Here is a 10,006-nt window from a genome sequence, read left to right on the forward strand (position 1 = left end):
GTGCTCTGAGCTTAACTATTGATGCATTACTTTGTAACCCAGCTGTTCGTATTAATATGATATGCCAAACAAAAGTAGCAGAACTTGTGCTTTGTTAGATTACTTGTTGTGAATTTATTAGATACTGTTTGACTTGTTATACTCACTTGTTTATGAGATGCCATGCACTTACGTACTCAGTATTAGTTATTCTTGTTGAAAAATAGAAAGGCAGCAATAGAAATTTATCATTTGAAAAATGAGTAAATGTTAGTGTTTTCTTCTCTATTATAAGTCTAATCAGTCATTTCATATGTTGATGTTAATTTGTCTTTGGCCTCTGTATTTACTCTGTAGCAACCATGTGCCTTGGTCTGTAATGGAATTACAGAACATTGAATGAAGAGGGCCTCATTCACAGGAGGTTGGTGGCACCTTTAATTGGTGAGGACAGGCTCCAGGTAATGACTGGAGCGGAATCCGTGGAATGGAATCAAATACATCAAACACATGGTTTCCGTGGTTTCCAGGTGTTTGATTGCCATTCCATTTGCTCCGTTCCGGCCATTATTATGAGCCGTCCTCCCCTCGGCAGCCTCCTCTAGTTTAAGTTCACTGTCAGACTCTATGGTGCATTTTGTAAAACAGTCATTAGAAACAGGACAAAATTGGGATACAACAACTATCAGGAGAATTGCATAGGGTAAATTATACACCATAAAAATCATAAAATCAAAACCTTTCTACATGTACAGCCATAGACATCAGTGTACACACACGGCACTACTTGTTTTGTGCTTGATCACCATAGTAATTAAGCTACTTTCCTCAGTCCCAAAGTCCTGTTTCCTGAAATACAGCTGAATGCTTTTCATTGCAGCAGTCAAACATAATCCTTATATTTATCATAGTTATCTTTATTTTTTGGAATGTAAAGACTGCAAAAAAAAAGTTACAATATTTTTTTGTAAAAAATAAAAATGTTAAACTTATTTACAATTAAATAAAAGCAACCATTTTGATTGGTTTGTCATTCTTCGGGTTTTCTATTGTTATCAGTCAGCGTGCTTTAAAATGGCAAATAAATGATCTTCAACTGTAGCCTATACATTTATATTTTGCCAACACTGAGGGAGAAGAACAACTTGAAGAGCGTCAAAACTGTTGCAATTTGCAATATTTTGCTTATAATAGTAAATTCTGCTGAAAAGCAACTAATCCCTTTGATGTGGCATCGATATGAGTCAGAAACACGTATTCTAGTGTCAAAAAATATTCACTATTCACTACAGTGTAAATAGGACAATTTTGGCCTCGGAGCATTACAATGAGTAAATTAAAGTAAGGCTTGGATTACAATTATGTTAATTAACAAATCATATTGACAAACTCCATCTTCAAAACGCCCCTCCGTCCACTTCGCTTCCCTTCATTGAATGGGGCTCTGTTGTGTCATTGTCCCCAATGCATTCAAAGGAAGGCAGACCTATATTGATTGACCAAATCGAATCAAATCAAGTTGTTGTTGGTCACATACACACGGTTAGCAGATGTTCATGCGAGTGCAGCCAAATGCTTGTGCTTCTAGTTCCGACCATGCAGTAATATCTAACAAGTAATCAAACAATTTCGCAACAACAAAGAATAAGAATATGTACATATAAATATATGGATGAGCGATGGCCGAACGGCATAGGCAAGATGCAGTAGATGGTATAGAGTACAGTATATACACATATGAGATGAGTAATGTAGGGTATGTAAACATTATATAAAGTGGCATTGTTTAAAGTGACTTGTGATACATTTATTACATCCCATTTTTAATTATTAAAGTGGATAGAGATTTGAGTCAGTGTGTTGGCAGCAGCCACTCAATGTTAGTGATGGCTGTTTAACAGTCTGATGGCTTTGAGATATAAGCTGTTTTTCAGTCTCTCGGGCCCTGCTTTGATGCACCTGTACTGACCTCGCCTTCTGGATGATAACGGGGTGAACAGGCAGTGGCTCGGGTGGTTGTTCTCCTTGATGATCTTTTTGTCCTTCCTGTGACATCGGGTGGTGTAGGTGTCCTGGAGGGCAGGTAGTTTGTCCCCGGTGATGCGTTGTGCAGACCTCACTACCCTCCTGGAGAGCCTTACGGTTGAGGGCGGAGCAGTTGCCGTAGCAGGCTGCGATACAGACTGACAGGATGTTCTCAATTGTGCATCTGTAAAAGTTTGAGTGTTTTTGGTGACGAGCCGAATTTCTTCAGCCTCCTGAGGTTGAAAAGCGCTGCTGCGACCAAAGTTATATCCTTTGAATGCCCTGCTGAAGGACCTTAGTTTGTAGAATAGGTGGTTGGAGTTCGTTGGTCTCAAAGTCTGCACCAGTAACACTAGCTTGGTATGCAATGGCCGGTGGTGGTGGGTATAACCAGAGATACTGGAATATAATGACCTCTCTTGTGTAATGTAGCTAACGACACTAGATAACATTTTGCTGGTTATGTAGGTAGCTATGTTTTGATAAAAGCAAGGTAGGTTAGCTAACTTTAGCAGGCTAGATAAAATTTTTAGCAAGGAAAGTACAGCTTAGCTAGCCTGCCTCGCTAGCTAACATTAGCTAGACTGCTTCGCTAGCCAGTATTGTTTTATTTATTTTACCTTTATTTAACCAGGCAAGTCAGTTAAGAACACATTCTTATTTTCAATGACGGCCTGGGAACAGTGGGTTAACTGCCTGTTCAGGGGCAGAACGACAGATTTGTACCTTGTCAGCTCAGGGGTTTGAACTCACAACCTTCCGGTTACTAGTCCAATGCTCTAAACACTAACCTGCCGCCCCGTAAAGTACTTAAGTCATTTTTTGTGGTATCTGTACTTTACTTTACTATTTATTTGACACATTTTACTTTTACTGACACCCAAAAGTACTCGTTACATTTTGAATGCTTAGCAAGACAGGAATATGGTCCAATTCACACACTTATCAAGAAAACATCCCTGGTCATCTCTATTGCCTCTGATCTGGAGGACTCACTAAACAGAGAACATCCCTGGTCTTCCCTACTGCCTCTGATCTGGAGGACTCACTAAACAGAGAACATCCCTGGTCATCCTTACTGCCTCTGATCTGGAGGACTCACTAAACAGAGAACATCCCTGGTCATCCCTACTGCCTCTGATCTGGAGGACTCACTAAACAGAGAACATCCCTGGTCATCCCTACTGCCTCTGATCTGGAGGACTCACTAAACAAAACATCCCTGGTCATCCCTACTGCCTCTGATCTGGAGGACTCACTAAACAGAGAACATCCCTGGTCATCCCTACTGCCTCTGATCTGGAGGACTCACTAAACAGGGAACATCCCTGGTCAACCCTACTGCCTCTGATCTGGAGGACTCACTAAACAGGGAACATCCCTGGTCAACCCTACTGCCTCTGATCTGGAGGACTCACTAAACAGGGAACATCCCTGGTCAACCCTACTGCCTCTGTTCTGGAGGACTCACTAAACAGAGAACATCCCTGGTCATCCCTACTGCCTCTGATCTGGAGGACTCACTAAACAGGGAACATCCCTGGTCAACCCTACTGCCTCTGTTCTGGAGGACTCACTAAACAGAGAACGTCCCTGGTCAACCCTACTGCCTCTGATCTGGAGGACTCACTAAACAGAGAACATCCCTGGTCATCCCTACTGCCTCTGATCTGGAGGACTCACTAAACAGAGAACATCCCTGGTCATCCCTACTGCCTCTGATCTGGTGGACTCACTAAACAGAGAACATCCCTGGTCATCCCTACTGCCTCTGATCTGGAGGACTCACTAAACAGAGAACATCCCTGGTCATCCTTACTGCCTCTGATCTGGAGGACTCACTAAACAGAGAACATCCCTGGTCATCCTTACTGCCTCTGATCTGGAGGACTCACTAAACACAAATGCTTAGTTTGTAAATGATGTCTGAGTGTTAGAGCATCTCTCTGGCTATCGATAAATACATTTATTTAAATTGTCTCACCTGGTTTGCTTAATATAAGTAATTTTACATTTTTGATACTTGAGTATATTTTAGAAATTACATTTACTTTTGGAACTTAAGTATATTTAAAACCAAATACTTTTAAACTTTTACTCAAGTAGTATTTTACTTGAGTTATTTTATATTAAGTCATCTTTACTTTTACTAAATTATGACAATTGGGTACTTTTTCCACCACTGTCGTTAGCTAACTCTAGCTAGCTACCTCATTACAACTTAGTTAGGTCATAGCTTATACACATTTATTGTGTATTGTCTAGATACTTCTGGTTATGTAATGTTGTCATTTGAAAATGCTAGCTGCAGGCTAGCTAACCTTAGCTAGGTATCTAACCTTACTAGCCAAAGTTACAAATCGGATTTGCTAATTAGTTTGTTGCAAATGTATTCTGTATTGTCTAGGACAGGGCTATTCAACTCTTACCCTACGAGGTCCGGAGCCTGCTGTTTTATTGTTCTACCTGATAATGAATTGCACTCACCTGGTGTCCCAGGTCTAAACCAGTCAATGATAACACCGTCACCAGTCTACACCTGTAAAGCATTGAATTACAATTTCCACTAGTTACAACAGCCACAAAGTCAAAATGGCTTTACCGTAAAAATTAATAAAAACAAAAATGTTATTTTTGGTCTTAATTTAAGGTTAGGAATAAGGTTAGCAGTGTGGTTAGGTTTTAAATCACATTTTAAGAAGAGAAATTGTAGAAATAGGCAGGGTTTATGACTTTAAGGCTGTGGTAACTAGTGACGACCTAAAATTAGCTTTAACTGAGTTTCTGCCCTGACGGCTTCATCAACGCTTATGTGTAAAGTTGTATTAAAAATATCCGGTTTGATAAACTAGTAGGTTAAGCTAAGCAAAACAAATGAATGTACATTTTATTTGTCACATGCGCCGAATACAACCTTATCGAGAAATGCTTACTTACAAGCCCTTAACCAACAATGCAGTTTAAGAAATAGAGTTAAGAATATATTTACTAAATAAATGTACTAAAGTAAAAATAAAAAGTAACAATAAAATTGCATACAATAACGAAGCTATATACAGGGGGTACCAGTACCGAGTCAATGTACGGGGGTACAGGTTGGTCAAGGTAGTTGGTACAGTAGTGGTGACGTGACTATGCATAGATAATAAACAGGGAGCAACAGCAGTGTAAAAACAAAGGGCGGGGGTCAATGTAAATAGTCTGGGTGGCCTGACTGACAAGCTTGATACCGTTACCTTTGAATGGAGAGAGACCTGGCACTGTGTCAAACATTTTTAGACAACTTTTATGTGTAGTGTTTTATTATTGAATTGTATCAGGCAAACTGGAGGGAGAAACCCTGTCTATTATGCACCAGGTTCAGGGAACTACTGTTGTATACTGGACACCACACAGGAAGGTATGACCACTGACATGTTTGCTAAGGTAGCACAGTATCTGTAGAGGCTGGGAATGACACAAGGTGAAAATTGTTTAACTAGCAGAACACTACTTATTTGGTATTATGTAACGGGCTTATTCTACATGGACCAGTTACATTTGGAAGTTATCAAAAATGTTCATAATATCTACAATTGCATTCTCATATTACGATGTCGGCTACCAATTTATTGAAAGCTTCCACCTGCATCTCGCCATACATCTACCTGTAAGTCAGCTCAACCTACAGGAAGTTTAAGTGGGAGGAAACTGCTGTTGGGCAAGGTTTTAACAGATGGCACATCTTGGTGATAAGGACACACCCACATCAAACCACACAAGCCAACTCACGCTTGGCTTCAGTCATGGCCAATGTTCCCTTTAATTGTTTTCCAAACTGAGCAAATTTCCTGAGTGCAAAAAAAACAACCATTGTATATTCTGGCTCGCGTTCAGTGTGAATAGAGTCTGTACCCACTAAGTTAGTTTTAAGTAGCCATGTAGACTACGTGATCATAATGTAGGCCTTTAACATGGAAATAGCCTAAATGCGATATGCAGGTCAACAATCCATGACTTGAAAACATGCAGGGTTTAACATTAACCAGTTACACGTATCCTTCAGACAAGGTGACTGAAAAAAAAAGCAACCACTTTACGAAATATTCCCATTCAATTAGCGGATCAGGCATGCTACCCTCTGCCAATTGGGTACTTAAGCTAAGTCTCAAAATACAACACTGGCACTTTAGGACAGACAAGAAATAAACTATAACTGGGCTGATAACTCAAATTAGCGAATAATTGATAATGTGCTCAGGTGGCTACATGCAGCTCTCGATTTGATCTGAAACCAAGCACATCTAAGTACGACCGCTTATGCTGTAAAAAAATCAGTCCACTTCAAAGTGAATGGTACAGAGCCATAATGGCAATTTGCATATAGGCCTACTGCAGCTCAGTTTACGGTGTGTCAAACATGCGGGTGCGCTGGCCTGTAGAGTTCTGCCGGAGTCATGCAATAGAATCCTACACCAATGCCTTCAAGTTTGTACACCAAGACTACACCAAGGTTAATTGTGTCGTTATACTACATTGACAATTCCCACAGCAGAGAAAAACATTGCTAGTGTTTAAAAAAAAGGGGGAAACTAGAAAGTGGAGAAGAGTGCAGTCTCGTGCATGCTGATATTTATCAGTGTCGGCAGTTTGAGGGGAGCTGCATGCCTGCGCACAGCTTGGAGGGAACATTTGTTATGGCCACTAGTATGATCAGCAAGGCAAAAAAATAATGAGGACCAATCAGCAGGTGACACTTTCCCTTTAAGTAATTTGCTCTATAACACCATCTCCCACAAAAATTTAACTAACCCATCATGTGACCCTTCAACCAAGTTACAACCAGCTGCCAACCAAGCCATCTTTTTAAAAAAAACTCTAAATGACAGTGATGTATGAAAAGTACAACTCAAAACATTTGTTTTTATTAGACGTTACTGTAAACCAAAAAGGACTGTCAATCAGGATTTAGTATTCATCATCCTCACAGGCGTCCCCAGAGTCTGCCCCCACTTCCTCATAGTCCTTCTCCAGAGCAGCCATGTCCTCTCTGGCCTCAGAGAACTCCCCCTCCTCCATGCCCTCACCCACGTACCAGTGCACGAAGGCTCTCTTGGCATACATCAGGTCGAACTTGTGGTCCAGACGACTCCAAGCCTCAGCGATGGCTGTGGTGTTACTCAGCATACACACAGCCCTCTGGACCTTGGCCTGGTCTCCTCCAGGAACCACCGTAGGCGGTTGGTAGTTGATCCCCACCTTGAACCCAGTGGGACACCAATCTACAAACTGGATGCTGCGCCGGGTCTTGATGCTGGCGATGGCTGCGTTGACATCTTTGGGAACCACGTCGCCGCGGTACAACAAGCAGCAGGCCATGTACTTGCCGCGTCTGGGATCACACTTCACCATCTGGTTAGCCGGCTCAAAGCAGGCGTTGGTGATCTCGGGGACAGAGAGCTGCTCGTGGTAGGCCTTTTCTACTGAGATGATGGGGGCATAGGTGACCAGGGGAAAGTGGATACGGGGGTAAGGCACAAGGTTGGTCTGGAACTCTGTCAGGTCTACATTGAGAGCTCCATCGAAGCGTAGGGAGGCTGTGATGGAGGAGACAATCTGGGCGATGAGGCGGTTCAGGTTGGTGTAAGATGGCCGCTCCACTCCCAGGTTACGCTTGCAGATGTCAAAGATGGCCTCGTTGTCCACCATGAAAGAGCAGTCAGAGTGCTCCAGGGTGGTGTGGGTGGTCAGGATGGAGTTGTAGGGCTCCACCACTGCTGTGGACACCTGGGGAGCAGGGTAGACTGAGAATTCTAGTTTGGACTTCTTGCCGTAATCCACAGACAGGCATTCCATCAACAAGGAAGTAAAACCAGAGCCGGTCCCACCGCCAAAACTATGGAAGATGAGGAACCCTTGTAGTCCAGTGCATTGGTCAGCCTGATGACAGAAGACATGGAATCATTAGTAATTCACCCAATGTTGGGGCTTTGAAAGATTTAAACTAAACATTCAGCAGTTAACCCCAAAAAATAAGATTGTTTATGATAAAGTTGAGCCAAGCTAACCAGTCAATTAAATCAATTTAAATGATCCAAACTGGATGGTAAACAGCAGTGGCCCTTCAAACATTCAGCAGCGCACCATTTTACGCATCCTGTCCATGACAGAGTCCACAATCTCCTTGCCGATGGTGTAATGGCCACGAGCGTAGTTATTGGCAGCGTCTTCCTTGCCACTGATGAGTTGTTCAGGGTGATACAGCTGACGGTAGTGGCCATTTCTGATCTCATCTACAACAAAAAATCAATTTGTCACATGCACCCAATACAACTGGTTTTAAACTACTGTGAAACACTTATCAATTTGAAAACAAAGTTGACTTGCAATTACATTTTCAGTACTACACAAGGGCCACATACTAGGCTCATTGCATAATGAGTATAATTAATTGATTTCCATGTCAGGCAGTCATAGCCTGGTCTCAGATGAGTTTGTGTGGTTTTACCAACTCCTATGGTCATTCATTGACAACACAGGAGAATTGGCATGTTCAACTCAAATTGGTAGCAGCAAAACATCTTTAAATTCAAAAGGGAAAAACCTGCGCACTAACATTTAAGTTAGTGTAGTTTGTAACAGAAGTCAGAGCAAACAGTTCTGTTTTGGCAAAAGCTGTTGTCAGCATGTTGATAGGAATTGGTATAAACAGATCTGGGACCAGGTTAGGGCAAACCATTATTATACAAGCTTCCTCGTCCTCACCCACAACAGTAGGCTCCAGATCTAAGAAGATGGCCCTGGGAACATATTTCCCAGCCCCAGTCTCACTGAAGAAGGTGCCAAACGATGAGTCAGTCAATTGAGGAGCAGTGTTCGCATGGATGGTCCCATCTGGCTGGAAACCATGCTCCAGACAATACAACTCCCAGCATGCATTGCCCATCTGGACTCCTGCTTGGCCAATGTGGACGGAAATGCACTCCCTCTGTCAAATTTAAAAAAATAAACTCCTTAAGCCAACAATAATCATTTTGAAAAGTCAGAGAGAATGGTGTGAACAGCTATGAAGTTGTGAGGGATTGTGAGCCCAGTCTCTGGAGAGCAGAAATCATACAATCCCAATACAGCACAAGCTGGGAGGAGAAGGAACATTGGCTGCCAACACCCACTTTGAGCCAACTCCTTGTCTACTTTAATTAAATGTAGCTTCTACAGTAACTGTTTAGAGTATAGGCAATGGGGGGGGGGGGGGTACAATTCCAAAGAAAAACCCAATCAACTAATGAAAATGTACTTACCATTTTCTTTGCAGTCCTGGGATAGGTGTCTTTGAGTTAATTAAAGCTGTTGAACAGTTTCACACATAGTTAATGAAGTCCAAAGAGGGTCTACCTACATTTTCCAACTTAACTTAGAACTTAACTTAGAACTTAACTTAGAACTTAACTTAGAACTTAACTTAGAACTTAACTTAGAACTTAACTTAGAACTTAACTTAGAACTTAACTTAGAACTTAACTTAGAACTTAACTTAGAACTTAACTTAGAACTTAACTTAGAACTTAACTTAGAACTTAACTTAGAACTTAACTTAGAACTTAACTTAGAACTTAACTTAGAACTTAACTTAGAACTTAACTTAGAACTTAACTTAGAACTTAACCAACACACTCACCTTTGAACACATTCACTGGCAAGTTCCCTCCTGTGAATAGTTTATATAGCATCAGGTATAGTAGGTGTGGCTTTCAATTGACCTTTGAAAGGGGAAGTGTCTGTTTTTTTTTATAACGATCTCGGCCGAGTAGTTTTCAAATCATTCTAAAATGTAGAATTTACAATGTTGTGTTGCATTGTTGTCAGGGTAAATGACAACAATGAAGCCATAAATACACTTTGTCGTCATGTTAACAGAACATGATGAAACTATAGAACCAATCAAACATTTTTTCTCCACGAACCCAATTTACCGTAAACAGGAGCGATGATCCTGTAATATTGACAAGATAGCCGAGTTATC

The 10,006-nt window shown here is 41.4% G+C and overlaps 1 protein-coding gene across 1 annotated transcript; it reads right to left on the minus strand.

Moving 5' to 3' along the window:
- Positions 1 to 6,408: 6,408 nt before the first annotated feature.
- LOC135548072 (tubulin alpha-8 chain-like) lies at positions 6,409 to 9,330 on the minus strand. Its single transcript, XM_064977310.1, has 4 exons — positions 9,285 to 9,330; positions 8,749 to 8,971; positions 8,128 to 8,276; positions 6,409 to 7,923 (listed from the first exon to the last, which is right to left on the minus strand). Exons 1-4 carry the CDS (start codon positions 9,285 to 9,287, stop codon positions 6,952 to 6,954), a joined length of 1,347 nt encoding a protein of 448 aa, XP_064833382.1. The 5' UTR covers positions 9,288 to 9,330; the 3' UTR covers positions 6,409 to 6,951.
- Positions 9,331 to 10,006: the final 676 nt, after the last annotated feature.

The sequence above is a fragment of the Oncorhynchus masou genome, chromosome 11 (genome assembly GCF_036934945.1).
Source record: "Oncorhynchus masou masou isolate Uvic2021 chromosome 11, UVic_Omas_1.1, whole genome shotgun sequence".
In the NCBI taxonomy this organism is placed as follows: Eukaryota; Metazoa; Chordata; class Actinopteri; order Salmoniformes; family Salmonidae; genus Oncorhynchus; species Oncorhynchus masou.